This window comes from Aulostomus chinensis, chromosome 14 (genome assembly GCF_037954235.1).
Source record: "Aulostomus chinensis isolate RoL2024-O1b breed Wild chromosome 14, RoL_Achi_v1.0, whole genome shotgun sequence".
In the NCBI taxonomy this organism is placed as follows: domain Eukaryota; kingdom Metazoa; phylum Chordata; class Actinopteri; order Syngnathiformes; family Aulostomidae; genus Aulostomus; species Aulostomus chinensis.
Window position 1 is genome coordinate 21,555,610 of NC_141333.1, and position 16,725 is coordinate 21,572,334.

The 16,725-nt window shown below is 48.5% G+C and overlaps 1 protein-coding gene across 6 annotated transcripts in view; it reads left to right on the top strand.

The window, feature by feature from the left end:
• ralgps2 (Ral GEF with PH domain and SH3 binding motif 2) overlaps positions 1 to 16,725 on the top strand; it is a 65,746-nt gene that overhangs the window by 24,466 nt on the left and 24,555 nt on the right. For all 6 annotated transcript variants that reach the window (XM_086224423.1, XM_086224417.1, XM_086224422.1 and 3 more), the window contains exons 4-9: positions 1,067 to 1,174; positions 1,604 to 1,654; positions 9,368 to 9,451; positions 11,847 to 11,936; positions 12,022 to 12,114; positions 12,811 to 12,937. In XM_086224423.1, the coding sequence (XP_086080549.1) occupies positions 1,067 to 1,174; positions 1,604 to 1,654; positions 9,368 to 9,451; positions 11,847 to 11,936; positions 12,022 to 12,114; positions 12,811 to 12,937 (553 nt within the window). The remainder of the gene's footprint in view (positions 1 to 1,066; positions 1,175 to 1,603; positions 1,655 to 9,367; positions 9,452 to 11,846; positions 11,937 to 12,021; positions 12,115 to 12,810; positions 12,938 to 16,725) is intronic.

Here is a 16,725-nt window from a genome sequence, read left to right on the forward strand (position 1 = left end):
GCACAGGAAATACTCCTCGCACATTATTAAGCAGAGCGTGAGCGCCAAGGCCCAGACGAGGAGAAGGAAGAACGTGTCCGGTGTTCGGAGGCCCCGGGCCCTTCTCCAAGAACGCAGTAACATTAGGAATTCATTCAGGCCCTTAAAATGGTGGGTTGGGGTCCAGGCCTCCAAGGCAGCAGCCCTGTTCAGCTGTGTTCACTTCTCTTCTCTGACATGTGTGTCAGGTTGTCACTTGTTCCGGAACCGTGTAGGTCTGGACCCAACTTACTCAAACTCACCTGTTGATGTAAGTGGCGCAGTGCGTGAGTCCCTGCCCGACCGCAACAGCTAGCTTTCCCCAATCCGATCACTCCAGACACGTTACTGCCAGGTCTGAACAGGACCAGACTCAGAGGTGCAGTATCACCAGCGTCTTATTCTTATCATTAAACCCATGGAGAAGTAATGAGCATGTCAGACATGTCGGGCCATGTGAGTGACGGGGAACAACGAGGGACGGAACCGCTGCTGCTGCTCAGGCTCGGTTGTTTGGACGCTTGATGTCAGAGTTTTTGCCAACATCCGATACGCCACAACTTAATTTACATCTGAGTTTGCAGAAATGAACCACTGATGATGATCTCAAACAAGTTGTTTTACTTCATTCGTCATACATAAAAAAAGAAAACGCACAAAACCATTGTGAACTGGACAACGTAACCTCCCTCCACAATCAAATGTTAGTAACACAAATTCATACCAGTCTACCTTCTGTACTCTTTATTCTGTCAACACCTCCCAGGTTGGGAGTCCATCACCTCCTGAGGCTGAGCAACCCGTTGAAACGTCTCACTGAGTTAATAAGAAGACACAAATCAGTTCAGACTGTATTGGTTACAACCCTTGATGCCAATCCTGGGACCATTAACAATGATCTTTTTTCCAGCTGAATGCTTGCACACACCCATTAATGTTAGTTTCCCAAGAACCTGGGTCGCCAACACGTTACTGGGTTTTTACTGGTGGCGCCCCTGGTTCAGGTGTGTGTGTGTGTGTGTGTGTGTGTGTGTGTGTGTCATTGCAGAGGAGCAGCAGCTCTGAGTCGCTCAGTGATAAGGGCTCTTCTGAGCTGAAGAAGAGCTTCGATGCTGTTGTGTTTGATGTGCTGAAGGTCACTCCTGAAGAATATGCCGTAAGTAGGGCGTGTGTGTGTCTGCCCTCATCTGGTTGACTATGTGTGTATGTGTGTTTACGAATGAAATACTAAGCACAACAGTAACATCCTGACTTGAGACAGGAGCTTGATCAGGTTAGAGTTCATCAATGGTGGATCTGTGGTCCGCATCTGCTGGCTCTGGATGAACCCTCCAGCTCAACAAGGAGGCTGCAGCTGGGGATTTTCCTTCAATTTTCCAAATAGTCATTTGTTCTTCCCTTTGAGTTTCCATTTCATCCACAAGAGGGCACTCTCTGCTCAGCCTGAAACACTCTCCTCACATGTCCTGATGTAGCCAGGCCTGTTTCCTATTTGAAGACTAATATCTGTGTGACTTATTCTGACGTGGTGAGAAATGCTCTTATCTGTCTGACAGTTCTAACAGGTGTTTTTTTACTTCTCCAGGGTCAGATTACACTCATGGATGCTCCTGTGTTTAAAGCCATCCAGCCAGAGGTGAGCAGCCGTTGAGTCTCTACAAAGACCAGTGTTGACCGTTCATTTTCTGTGGGTGCGGGAGGGACTGTCTGACCTGCTGTCAGTGTGGCCTCAGTGAGAGTCAGTCTGATCTACTTCCAGTTGTGAGGCTCTTCCTGACACTGGTCGTGATAATCCTGTGTGTAAGGTTGGCTGCTGTGGCCTTGTGAGAGCAGCAGGGAGACCACAGGCAGCTGCTGCTGCACATGTGCTAGTCTCAGGCTCAGCGACCGCCCGCTCGCTGCTCTCTCTGCTGCTTCTGCTTTCATTTTTGTTTGAACGACTTTGATGACACACGCTAGTAAAGTGGCTCGAACGCTCTCAAGTACACTCCCTGAGCCACGTTTCTCTGAGCTGGTCTGAGCGCCGCTGCTGTTTCCACTGAGAGGAGAATCGCTGGTGTCGTCTGGACTCCAGCCCAGCCGTCTTAACTCGGGTCAGGTTCATGCAGAGGCTACTGAGGGATTTGTAAATGCAGGCTTGCTCCTGTGTTAAGGCCGGCTCAACCGACCGACTGAGTGAGGTTAATAAGCCTCTTGAAAATCTGTCCTGCCATTTATTGCCCCGATCATCTGTTCCAAGTGAGAGCTGAGAAAGTCAGACGGTGGAGTGACGTGATATCACTGCTGCATCGAGGTCTTTGTAGGAAGTGTGACGGAGGGAGGGAGGCAGAGAGCAGGAGGAGGCTTTGGAGAGTGAGTGAGGGGGTGGGTTGACAGTATGTAGAGTGACCCAGCAGCATCCTGGGGTGGGGGGGGGGCTTTCCTGCTGCCCTTGCACTTTTGTCTCAGAACTCTCACCACAGAAAGCTACACAACAATGACTGAACTCAGCTGTAGTTTCCACTGCTGTTAGTCTCCTTGCAGGCTCATGATGGGAAACACAGGTGCGTGTGTGTGTGTGCGTGCGTGTGTGTGTGCGTGCACTGTTTCACTCCATTCACTGTCTATTGGAAAATATTAAATGACTGGTTATGTAACAGTGTTATTCCTGACATAAGGCCCTTTTCTTTACGAAGCAGCCATTAGATGCTGTTGCACAGCTGCGTGAACGCACACGCTGTTGTGGAAGCTCAGATGAGGTTAAAGTTGTGTTCTCATAGAAAAGTATGATGAGATGCTCACTTTCCTTTCCTGTCAGATGAGGAAGAAGCGATTTTCCAAGATGTGATGACGAGTCGTGAGGGAGTTTAATGCGTGACACAATTTTGATGTTTGAATTCTTCAAAATGGTTCTTCCAAGTGTTGGTGTCCTCAGTCACCATTGTTCCAAAGGCTTCCGCGACTGTAGCGCTGTAGTTGTGGAACATTTTCACAGTAAAATAATCATCTCCAACACTTACACTTTTGTTAGGGTGAATCCTGAAGACTCTTGGAGGAGGTGAGACTCAGCACTGCAGGGTGTGGATGATTCCTCTGGTAACTGCCAAGCTATACCGTCCTTTTGCAACTGAGTCCTGGTCTTCAACTGAACTTACCTTTAACTTCCTGATTCGTAGAGATGTTGATGTCTGCGTGGAGTCGGCAGCGTTTCATGTTTGCGCTGCTCTCCTCTTGTGTCACTGCTCTGCTCTTCTTCAGAGACATTTCCATTAGAACTGCACAGACAATTCAAAGTAGATGTTGGGATCATAAACCAGCCACGACTTGGCCGAAGAGTTTCCTTTTTCTTCCCCTCATAAATGCATCACAACTGTCCTGCGATATTTGTGAGTGTGCTTGTGAATGGAGAGACTGATCAGCCAGGCCTGATTGTGATCATCATGTGTATGTGACACATCAACTGTGTGGGACTGCAAAAATGGCCCCTGATAGGATTACATGAGAACAGAGGGTCTCCTCAAGTCCGAAGCTCTCCTGCTGACATGGAGCAGATGTACGGAGAGCAGCCTGCTGGGTGCAGCCAAGCCTCCTGGAGAAAAGACAGTTGTCTGTCACAACAGCAGTGAAAGATTGCGTGAGAACTGTGGGTGGAGACTTTCTTTTTGTCCAGCATTGTTGAGAGATGCCGTTAACTCTGATCGACTCCTCTGAGCCCGACGCATCGCTCTCGCTCACTAACCTCTCGCTCACTAACCTCTCGCTCACTAACCTCTCTTATTCCTCCGTTACACAACCGCAGAGGCTTCATGTTGGTCGTCCTGCTTTCCACTTTCATTGAGTTAAAACCAAAATAACCCAAATAGATTTGAGTCAGTGTTTCCAGTACATTCATGTATTTGGAGCAGCTCGGCACAACACTGGCGTTGATTGCCACTTTTTGATTGTCCAGTATTTTGCTATTTAAAATGTAGAAACTCGTGTGCCGTTGCAGAGCTGTGTGCGTTCACTGACTGTCAATGCTGTGCCACTCAGACCTGATGGACACTGAGGCAAAATCTCATCCAGAGAAGGAAAGTTGTCTCACAAGTACTTTTGTACAAGGTGTCTCCAGCTCCCAAATACGCTTTCCCCCTCCCACATCACTTCTTTGTGGCTTCTGAACGCAGAAAGAGCCAGCCACGTAGGTTTAGCTTGAGGCTAACAGGGCCTCATGGCAACTACAAACAGTGGCTGAACTGTCCAAGAATAACAGTTAACAAAGTCTTTGTTCAAAGGGTTTGTGGATTACTGAGCCTACGGCTGGAGAAAGAGGATTATGCATGTATAAATACATGTATTTATGTACTGGAGAGTTTGTAAATGAACGTTTCTGACAGTTTAGCTGTTGTCTGTGGTTGGTGGCTCTGTGGCGCCATCAACTTCAGCCTACGTGGCTGGCTCTTCCTACATGCTCACAACAAATCAGTAGTAGTAGGAAACATTTTGAGCCATGGACATTGATTTGTGAAGATCTGAAAGAAAAGATGCACTTCTTTTTGCTGTTAAAAAAACGCATAAATGGATCCTGCATGAGCGCACAGGCGCAGCATTTGGAGGAGGAGTTTCTGCTGGCGTGCACAGATTTGCTGCTCAAAACTTGAAACCTTGTGGTCTGTTTACAGTATTTTGTATAATTGATCAGCACAGCAGGAAGTATTTATTATGGTAGACTAATCTATAGCGCGGACCAGATGGGCATTGACTCTAGAAGTCCCTGAAGATTCCCTGATGTGTTGCTTGGCTGTTTGCAGGGCCATTAAATGAGGAGATGGGCCACGGAGGGAGAGGGGGAGGAAAACGGATGCGAGGGACTTGCATGTTGTCTCTAATCTGAATTTACGAGGCAGTGATTGCGAATGTGTTGTCGCATTGTAACTCTGATTATCGAGACTGATGTAGTTTTAAGAACCACTAACTAAAGTGCGGCTTAGCCGGCTGACAGGAGAAATGGAGAGTGAAGGGATGAGGATGAATTCTGTCGGAACTGCGGAGGGCGTCTTTCTGAACTTCCAGCTGCATCGGTACACAAGTTCCTGAAATGAAGCCTCAACTTGAAAGAAGTACAAAGCACTGAAGAGTTCCTCTTTGTTTCTGGCAGACATGCCAAGTTATTTAGTAGCATTGGCCGGCAACTTTTCCTTCACTTCTTGGAGAAGAGCGATATCGGATTGCATTTTATGTACGGCTGAAAAGTATGTAAGTCCCTCCCATGTCTGTGCACCCACGGTGGAAATCCTCTGAGAAGACTGAAGGTCTCATGAGGCATCAAGACCATGACTTAAGGTTGGAGGGAGTAATGTTTCACGTGCTCGGGCCCGTCTCTCCTGCTGGCTTAATGATTTCCAGAATTGATGGTGAGATAAAAGAAAAAAATCCTTCAGTCAAATAGTCTCCAGTCACACGGTCACCAGTAACTGAAGCTGAGACGTGAGATGTATTTTTGCAGTTTTCTGTTGGGACTTGTAGGTTTTTCTGTTTGAGAGAGAGAGAAAAACCGTCTCCACACAGCAGACGCAGGAGGGAGGGCCTCCAGTCAGGCATCATAACAGAAAACATATTTATTATGATGAAAATGGAAAATATTGTGTTTTGGCAGCAGTGACACAAAAACCACAGTGGCATCTTTGATTGAAAGTTTTCCCTTGATGAAGATTTGGTTTGAGTGTGAAATTTGATTTGAAACCACACAGTCAGTTGGCAGTGATTGCCGGGGTGTCCGCCGTATGCAGCAGACTTGGGCTGGGATTTAACCCCCAGCCGCTCAGCAGTGACGTGACACGATCTCATCACGCCATGAAATCATGACATGCACCTGAATAATATAGAAAACAAATCCACGGAGGCATTGAAGAAAGATTTCAGGTTTGTTTGGATCTTAGAAGTGCAGAGTGGATGTCACAAGAAGTCAGCAACGGCAACAGGGATCCGGCTTAGAGACAAAACGATTCTTGAGTTTCAGCACAGACACAAACGGCGAGCGGTGGCGGTTCAGGAACAAAAACCCAGACTCACACACACAGGCTGATCCAGATGGTGAGAGGAAATATGCATCAGACACATCGAAGGCACCTGTTTGGCTCATTTCCTGCTCTTTATTCTGAGGTTGGGACTCAACTAAAGTATGTTTGAAGTACTGAGTCTAAATGTCATGTATCTGAAACCGGCCGTCCTCACTCCTGTCTCTCCTGAGACTTCCCTCGCTCACGGTCCTCTTCCCTGTGATTGGCCAGCTCCCTGTACTCTTCTGTAGACCTGTGTAACCTCGAACTGTTCTTGACTGGACGTCATCCCTCCCTACCTGTTGGAGCTGAACCTGAGTGTGCAGCACCGTCATGGCTCTCCTCGTGGGTGAGCTGGAGCAGGTGACCCTAGAAAGACATTTGTGATGAGCTGAAGTCAAAAATTCATATCCACACCAAAACTCTGGGAACCCTAAGACTTGCTGTTGCCCCTTGTTCAGGCTACATTGATCCCTTTATAAGATTTACCTATGAAGCCATGCTTTTTCAATGACTTTTCTACATAAAGTAGTACTACTTTGATAAGACTGCAGGCCCGTGCACTGTGAGAAACATGGCTAGCGTGGCGTCAGTAAAGAGCTCCTGGGAAAGTCATTCCCTCCATGGTGTGTAGAAAGGTAACGGAGGCGGCTGCTGGCCTCCCCACACTGCAGCCCCCTGCCAGAGCCCACAGTCTCTCTGACCGAGACAACAATGTGTCAGGAATATGATTCTACAGTATATTTGTCTCGGCGGTTTATTATCAGAGGAGGACAGGTAAATGTGCTGAGCAGCGGCGTTGTAAAATTGTCCGTCAGTTCAGGTTTCGCTGCCCCTGACAGACACAACCGTGCAGATCTCCCGTCACATTCCTTCCTGTCATCCTCTGTAAATCTACTTCTACAATCTCCCCTCTTGTTGCCGTCTTTCCTGTGCGACCTCCCCTTCATAGCTTTTCCTCATCCTCATCTGCACTTCCTGTCTTAGCCTGTGGCTGGTTCCTATTATTCCTTGGGACTCCAACGCTACAGGTTTCCATTTACAGTGTAGACAAAAACAAAAGGAACTGCTGTGCTGTCGTCATCGCAGTTTGTGGCTTTACCTGCAGCTGGTTACCTCATCCAGCCGGTGCCCAGGCCAGAGGAGGCTCAGCAGCGTGAACTGAGGGTGAATGGAGGATGACGGTGAGGTGACGTTGTGGTGTGCTGAGAATCTGGGACCTCCCCGTGCAGTCTTTTGGTACATTTTAAGCGAATCTATAGTTATGAGTTACTGATGCCAGTTTCAATGTCCTCCTGCCAGACTTGATGTAGGTTTCTGTGCAGCTCCACTAGGCCACCACGTGGGGTTGACTGACTGTCTGTGGTTTGGCAGCGAGAGCCTTTTTACTGCAGCCTTTAAAACCCTCCCAACCAGAGCTGCCTTGTCAGAGCCTTCCTCTGAAGGCTCAGCTGTTGTCAGATTGAAAAAAAATGTTTCCTGTAGTTTGTAATGTCTCACTGTGAAATGAGACTATAACGGCACGCGAAAAAAATGACTGGAAATGAAAATAAAATCCCCGTTGCGTAAATACACACGGCTGTTGGCCTTGGTTATCACCCATCAACTGAAGAGTGCTTAAATGGTCTCGGGTCTCAAGTCAAAGCCGAGGACGTCCAGGGCTGGAAAGATCAGTGCCAGGTTTTGATGAGGAAGGGACCGTTTGTATGACCGTAGGGTGCCTCGTCTACCTGGGTGGCCAGGTGGTGGTCAGAGCTGTCAGACACACAGTTCCCACTGACTCTGGAACATCTTTGTTTGGGAAGAGTCACTAGTGGAGTAGAGGCTGGAGAAGAGAATGAGTGGCGTGATGGAGGGAAGCGCTTGTTTAAAAAGGCAGCATGTTAAATATACAGCTGGTCCTCCCGGTGAGACGGCGCGTCCCGTCTGGCCTGTGGCAGCAGCCCCTCCAGCCAGGCTCCACACAGGCTGGTGAACCTGGTGTTACGATGCTGAGAGATCTTCCACTCTACATCGCCGCCTCCGCCGCCGCTGCCCTCGCTCTGCCCTCAGTGCGTCATTCAAACTCAGGCAGCACAGACTTGGAGGCATCACCCAAGCACCCATGTCTGCTTTTAACATCTGAATTTGATATGTGATGCGGTCGAGGTCAGATGGTTGCTAGCTGGTGGTAGACAGTCGGTCTCATAGGGGGTATTGTGTTGGGGGCTGCAGTCTGATTCAGCTGCACATATTGTAGTCAAGTCGACAGGCCTGGCAGGGATTAGGTGTGTGTGTGGGGGGGGTGCACAACATTTTTCCAAGTGTGACGTCAGTGTCCCTGGCCTGCGAGGGCCCAGGCTCCCCATGCAGAGTCTGTGTGGTCCCTGTCTTTAACTCATCACGGGGGGGTTGTCGACGCTGAACATGGTCCATCCTGATACTTGAAAGAAATGAGTCTTTGTGTGTTGGTGGGATTTTCTGTCTTCTACTTCCAGAATCACCATCCGTCCTTCAAAAAAAATAGAGAAAATATTATCAGCACTGCTGCTTTCACAGCTGCTGCTAATTGAGAGGCTGGTAGATTAATCAGGACCACTGCATTAAGAAAATACAGCCATTTATCAAGGGGAGAACCACTGGTACAGGTTCTGGCTTCTCTCAGTTTGAGTCATCGTGAATGGAAAACCCCAGAGAGAGAGACAGGGAGAGGGAGGGAAAGACAGGCAGAGACGGAGAGAGAGAGAGACAGTGCGCTGTTGATCATTGCAACTCTGGTCAGTTTTAAGGACATTTTTTATCGGTAATATTTTTCGGACACATCTCTTACAATCTTGCGCACCTTTGTTTTCCCTCCAACATTTGAGCAGCTGCTCAAAGCAGGTTTCACATCAACGCTTTGATGCCGCGTCTCATCCCTGACCACTGTGTTGGTCACATGTTCATGGTCATACTCGACATCCAGATATCCACCAGACCACTGGCACGTTAGCTGATAGGAAGTGAGACGCTTCATCCGACGTTGAAGTAATCCGGCAGAAACAGATCAGTGATACGTTTCGATGCGTTCCCCTCGCCCTCCCCCTCAGGGTGGGCGGGCCTTGATGCTGACCGCTAATTTTGGCGGTGTACATGTTTAAGTGTTTGGAGGGTAACTGGAGTCGGGGATGAGCAGCCAGCATCATTTTTTGTTTCCACAGCCATTCATTCATCTCGTCTGCTTGTTTCTCGTCTCCACGCGTCCCTCTGCCTCCTGCTCAGCTCCACCGACTGACCCTCGCATGGACGAGCAGTTCTTGTGTTTCCAGAAGTGTCCTGGCTCCTTGTCAAGCTTCCTGATTGTGTGTTTTCAGGAGCTGTCAAGCTGCGGCTGGAACAAGAAGGAGAAGCACAGTTCTGCTCCCAATGTTGTGGCCTTCACTCGCAGGTTCAACCAGGTGAGATCCATGTGTGTCTGGTCTCATTCAGTTCTCAGGATCCCCCCATGTAGGGATTTATTAACCATGTATGAGCGGAGAGGCGACCGCTCCTCTTTCCATCCTCAGGTACCACATCACCACCCCTGCTCTCAGACACAGCTGATTTAGAGCCTTGCTTGTCCCGGTTGTTCCTCACGATCTCCACGTCTCCTCCCTGCCAGTCATCACCCATAAATCATACCTTCATAAAAAGTCCATTCACTTATTTGGCAGCTTTCTGTCTTCAGCAGTTCTTTTCTTCTGGAATTCATTATGTGCCTTCACATGTTTGTGTAACATGTGTAGAAGCATCTTAACATGTGTGCAGGAGTGTGTATGGCGTGCCCCTCAGTTCTTTGGATTCATCAACAGGAAGTTGTGGGTCATGATGTAAAGGGGGCAGCCACACTCTCTCATCCCCTCCCTTGTTTCTGCCACTTTATTGCCCCGCAGTACAAATATGAGGCGATCCATCAAGAATGTGTTGCTGTGGAAACTTCTCTGTGTATAGTGTGATTCAAGATGTTAGCAGCTCCACATTCAGCTGCTGGCAGCCAAAGAAAATGAGCTTTCGGGATAATGGCTCTTGAACTGGGACTGCAGAGAGTCCCAGAAAACTGCCTCGCACGAGCTGCTGCCATATTCCTGCTCTTCTGGCACGCCGCTCAGGCAGCGAGTGGAACTGGCGCGTCGATTAAGCAAGCAGCAAACAGTTTAGAGCCTGCGATGATGAATGCACAGTAATCTAGCATACTGGGTTTGGGTCAGGAACCCAGGAACGCAAACAGTGTGGCAGTCACCAAGAATGTGTGAGATGCGAACCGACAACATTCACAGTGAAAGAAGACGTCACATTGATGCAGCGACGAGAGAAAAAGCCAGAAGACCAATTGTGTTATTTTTTTATGGCATTTCATTAACATGTAAGGATCAAATCATAAATGTGTGGCTGTTCCTCAGACCATGGGCAGGAGATTTGCACTCTCACTCCACTTTGATGTGATGCGACTTGGTTGTTCTACCCTCAAGAAGAAATGTTGACGTGATGTTGAAGACACGGCAGGGCGAGGAACTGAAGATGTACTGAAACTGACAGTTAGGACCACTCATCGACTGCTGGCCCGGGGTCGTCTGCAGCTCCGTAAAGCACCAGAGAGGAGGGGTGGGTCCGGCTGCCGGTCCAGCTCCAGACGTGATGGACTACCAGCATATTGACCGGAACGTTGTCGTGTTCCTTCAGCCTTGTACACAGAAGAGATGCTTGGCTGAACGCACTGATGAGCAGGAAAATGACGAGGCTCGTGCAGTGGAGATGATCTTCACCTGATCTGGTCTCCAGCTGAAACCTCTCAGCCCCCCCACCACCACCTCGAGCCTCAGACGGTCACCTCATTGGTCTCTTTAAGGCTCCGTATGCTGGAGCTGCAGGACCTGCACAGCTCCAAGCTTGTGTGTGTCATGAATTTATAAACGTTGACGCAGAGAGAGAAAGAGAGAGTAGCAGGATGAATTTATAGCTCCTCTCCTGCCCCTCCTTGAAACAAAGCAATTCTTGTTTCCAGGAAAAAGTGGGCAGAGCAGGTTAGACTGTTGACATCGTGAATTTAGGAAAGCACAGACTCACTCACACCAACGCGTGGAGGAATGATGACCGCATCGTAACTGTCAGCAAAGAACGACTGAGACATTCTAATGACTAGAAGGAGAGGAGACTGAGCAAAGCCAGAAAATAATTCAGAAGCCCAATGACGTAAAAACTGTCTGTGGTCAAGGAAAAACTGGAGATGGTCAGTCTGCCTGAGACCCAGTTATCAAGAACACAATGTGCAGACAGCTGTGGCCTTAGAAAACCCTCCGAGCCCTCAGGCCAACTTCCCCTCCCATTACCTCCTCTTTTTGCTCACTTTTCTCCTCGTCCTCTTTCCATTCCCTCTCCCCCGAGAGCCTAGATTCTGATTGATTCAATGACCTGACTGTGTGTGTGTGTGTGTGTGTGTGTAATCAGAAGTTTGGCATACCAGCAAGCTCCCCTCAGAGCAAGATTGCTGACATCTCTCTCAGTCTGGCCAAGAACACACACGTTTTCTCGGGTCACATATTAGCCTGAGTTCTACTGTGTTATTCGTTGGAACCGGCGGGCTTGTCTCCTCTGTCCTCTGGAGCTAATATCCAGATCCGGGTCGTAGCCTTCCCTGGGTTCTCCTGCTCCACCAGGTACCAGGTCAAGACAGCTCTGGATGCGGCAGATGTAAAGAGGCCCGTCTTCTTTTCAGCATGTCTGAAATCCTCATCACACTTTGAGGAATGTCACGCACACCAGATAAAGTTTGTCCCCCCTGTCCTCCTCCTTAATCTTTGTGTGTTTTTCCTCTAGACGAGTTTCTGGGTGGTTCGAGAGATCCTTCACGCGCAGACGTTAAAGATCCGGGCCGAGGTGCTGAGTCTGTACATCCGCACTGCCAAGGTACGCACAGCCCTGCACAACACGACAGGTCTGCTTCACCTTCAGGAATGCTTGATCTCAACGTGTGTGCTGTGACTTGTCGTAGAAACTGTGTGAAATGAACAACCTCCATGCGGTCATGGCTGTGGTGTCAGGCTTGCAGAGCGCTCCCATCTTCAGGCTGACGAAAACATGGGCGGTGAGTCTGTTTCTTCTACTTTGAAGGAAAGCCAGATTTATGAGTGTGGAGCTGTCAATTACTGGGAATGTCTAAAAAAGATCTGTCCTGACACCCTGGACACATAAACAAAGGCTAATAAAAAGCTAACACACAAGTGACAAGACGAATGGCACAAGGCAGCAAAATAAACACTGTTAGCGAACTGTTGTCAGTGCTAACACGACCTTAACTCCACCCCGTCCAAACGAGAGGTGAACGCTCCGTCTGCAGGCTTCGTTCCATCCACATCTTGGCTGTTGTTTCACAGATGTAGTGAGTCTCTTCGCTCTGCCACGACATCTTTTGGAGACGTGCTCGGCTCCAGCAGACAGACCTCAGCAGATTTTGGGTGGCGGGAATGTTTTGAACACGTCATTCAGTTGAAGACTTTTCTACACAGGAAATTAAATATTAGTGTCCTTTTTATGTTTGTGTGGTGGAAAAGCAATCTGTTGAAGATGTAGTGCTTATATAATAACATAATTATACACTCTGATGTAATCGTGGAAAATATCTTGGATCTGGCCTCCGAGCCGCAGTGCTTCTCTTCACCAGGCTCTCACCTGACTCTCACACTCCTGTCCCGCTGCACAGACCTGCTCACTGGGTGTCGAGGCCAAATTGTCGCCGTCTTTGCTGATTTTTCTTCTTTTCCTCACATTTCTACTAACACAGTTACTGAGTCGGAAGGACAAGGCAACCTTTGACCGCCTCGACTTTCTCATGTCCAAAGAAGACAACTATAAACGTCTGAGAGACTACATAAGCAGCCAGAGCATGGTCTCCTGTATACCATACCTAGGTAACACACACACACACACACACGACCCTTGTTAAAACCCAGATGCCTGTCCTGAGATGAACCCTCACCCTTGTAAAGATAAAAAGCTGAAAGTTTGTCCTTCAAAGGTCAAACTGCTTGTTATCTAAGAATGAGTACTAGGTTTTCCTACTCTTGTGGGGACACACATCTCTTTTACAGTCACAGTTTGGGGGACAAAAAGCAAGATAAGACTTGAGCTCTGGTTGCAGTCACCGAGTGCTGGTTATGGTTGAGGCAGTCCTCTGGTGAACAGGCCTCAGAAGTGATGAACCCCGGCTCTGTGCCTCTGCTTGACTGTCGGGTTTAAAAGGGGAGAGAGGCAGCGTGGTTTTGTCCCTCACATCGTTATCTCATGGATAATTCAGCGCGTCTGTCAGTCACGTTTCATCGTCTGTTGTTCCTCTTTCACTCAGTCAGAAAGTTTCCTCTCGCTCCGTTCGTCTGAGTAAAGGAGTGTGTTATTCTTTTGTAAAACAAGCTTCTCCTCAGCGAGAACGAGCGCATAAATCAGTTACAAATATAAAAGATATCTTTGTCCTGTATTTAAATATTTGTACTGGCTCTTATTGCCGCTGCGTGACATCACACAGGGATCCCTCATGAGTGAGTTGTGTAAGGAAAACCATCGGGCTGGTGTGTTGTTTTATTGCTGTACTGTTTGTTCTTGTTTTGACTTGACGACCAAGATGATGATGTTCTTCATGGCCTTTTTTTGGTTTTTTTCTTCCTCCACCATCAGGTTCATATCATTGCTACTGTGATTCATTCTGAGAAGTATAACCGACAAACAAATAGCTCAGGAGTCTGTTTGCCACGGAAGGAGCTTTAAACCAACTCTTTGCCGGTGTGTGTGTGTGTGTGTGTGTGTCAGTAAGTAAGGACACACTTTCCGTTTTATAAGCATTTCTGTCTGTCTGACTAGTTTATCTTTTTAGTATTCAAAGCGTGTGTGTGTGTGTGTGTGTGTGTGTGTGTGTGTGTGTGTGTGTGTGTGAGAGAGAGATGGTGTTTCCTTACGGACTCTGGCCCGTCAGAGATGTGTGTGTGTGTGTGTGTGTGTGTGTGTGTGTGTGATGTGTGACCAGCTGGCTGTTCTTGTGACTGGACTCAGCCGAACTGGCGTACAGGAGGGAAACTGCCATTCTCTTGTCCTCGGACATTCCCCTCCGTCATAAATCTGTTTGATTCCTGTGAGAGAAAGTGGAAAGGAATAAGTGGGAACAGCAAACTACTGTTCTTGTTCCAGAGAAGCGTTCTCATCCGAGCTGGGGATCGAAGTCGGGTTTTCTAGTGTTGTGAGTTCATTTGCATGTTGGCCCCTTTTGGTCTCTTAGCCAGGACACAGCGTTGATAAGTGTCCAGTTTGAAGTCCCAGCAGAGGGCTCAATGGACCGTGTGTGTGTGTGTTTTCCAAAATCGACTACAGGACAGATTAAAGCGTATTTGCGTACTTTGACTTCATGTTGTGTTTGTGTGTCTTCGCTCCATTTGCATCATTGTGTGTGTGAGCGTGATGCTGGGTGAGCCCCGCGTCTGCAGCTACACGGCCACAGACATTTGGCTTTCCCACTGTTACACATGTGTATGCTAGCTCTCGTGGCGTTTGTTCGAGGAACATTATTTTGCCGCTTTAAGACTTTGTCGCAGTTTCTAATGATCGTATAAGGAACTGTGTTCACGAGAGCCTGATATGAGGAGACGAACAGGTAACATCTACCTCGCTAACGTCAACTATTAGCGATAACCCCTGCAGTGACGTTATCGTTTGCTGTGGTACATTTATAATAAGTTGTGTTTGGACAGGAGTGGATACTGTAACATGAGCTAACATCACTTCCCTCAAACGCTGTTGTGTCCTCAAAACGCCTCGGTGTGTCAGATGCAGCAAGGAATGGTACTGCGCTCGTGTGTGTGTGTGTGTGTGTGTGTGTGTGTGCGTGTGCGTGCGCACCCGTACGGTGGAGGAGGGAGGGGCTGACTGGGAGTGAGAGATGCTTTCCTGAAGCAATGTTGTAAAATAACATAGTGTAAAAATCTTTTTGGTTCATCATGAAGCTGTGGCGGGTCGCCACAGTCTAGGAAACACTGGTGTGTGTGTGTGTGTGTGTGTGTGTGTGTGTGTGTGTGTGTGTGTGTGTGTGTGTGTGAGAGTGACCTCTGACCTCCTATTATGCGGACACAGCCCCTCTCCTGTCTGTGCCTCTCACAGCGCCAGTCTGTTAAATGCTCAGATGAACTTGTTCCTGTTAGCAAGCCAATCATGTGAGGACAAAGAGCCTACAGAAATGTACAAGACACACCCACTCCAGAATGTCTCCCCTGCTGGTTAGCGGCAGCGGTTGCAGCTCTTATAGTGTCCTCACTGAAACGCTTGTCGCGTCATTTGGTTACAGCTGAGAAAGGTGCTTCAGCTGGCTGACGAGTGACGGTGCAGGCCGTTGCAGCGGAACATGTCTCCTTACATTAGTCTTCAGTGGCATGTTCCTGGCTGACATCATTCACAGCATTAACATTGTAACAGTTGTGTAAAAACACCATGAAAACCTCACCGGAGTGCCAGAGGCCTGTCAGCACACTGGTGTCCTGTGTCATGTTCTTCTGCTAACAAAGCTTATCTGAACTCCACTATTTATTATCATCAACTGAGGTATCCTGTTAATTTTAGTGTGTGTGTGTGTGTGTGTGTGCGCGCTCATGGGAAACATTAGCGTCAGCTGACATTACTGCCATGTTGTGAGCCAGGTAGAAGGACGAGCCGTGACGTGACTCCATCCCTAAGTCCACATCCTGCACTGAGCTGACAGTTGAGCCTCGGTTCAGGGGCTCTCTTGTTGTGACTGGAGGTCCAAAGATGCTCCTCAGATTCGTCCTGTTGTCCTCCTTCACAGATGAATCGCTTTTTTATCGTCTGCAGGCAGGCTGGCCTCCTCGGTTGATTTCCCTCCACATTTTATGAAGCCAAAATGAGCTTGCGGTCCTGACTTAGTCGTGGCAGAGGGCTGAAGTACGCCCTGGGTTCTAAGTAGTGTCCCGGGTTCTTCTCTAGTACCGCCTGGGTTCCTTCCTTCCCCTCTAGTTCTGCCCCGGGTTCCTTCCTTCCTCTCTAGTTCTGCCCTCCTCTATGCTGCAGCTTGCAGAAGGGGGCGGGGCTAATACAACACAAACCTGCATGCTCAGCGCGGCCGGCTGCGTCTGTGGGAGACTGTTGCTAACTGTTGGGTGACGGGAATCACACACGGTCATGTGACAAGTAAAACGTGAATGTTAACACCATCTGTTGGGGGATTTTACCACGAGTACCACGATAAGTGGTCACTGCTACGTCCCTGGCTGGTGTGACAGAGGAGGGTCTGTTTGCGTTACAGTGATGCGCAAACCTCACCACAATCATTGAGTGTTGATCTGCTCCCACAGACTGCCCCCCTGTTGTGATAGATTTGACCAGATATGCAGCTCAGGATAAACGGGCATGGCAACAAAGAGCTCAGCTTCTCCTCCATGTTGTTCGTCATCAAAGTCCCTCCAGTTGTTGGCTTGAAAAGGACCAGCAGGGATGACCCCAGCTCCTCTGACAGAGAAACTGCAACTCAACGTGCTCAGAGCTGCACAAAGAAAACCTGCTCTTGCTGCAGCGGGGTTTTTTTTCTCCAGGCGGCCACATACGCCAGTTCCTCATTGGAAACTATGTAAAAAATGCTGCATGGCTCCTGGTGATGGTCCTAGAATATTTTCATGATCCTGATTAACAGGACATACTTGCTCTTTGG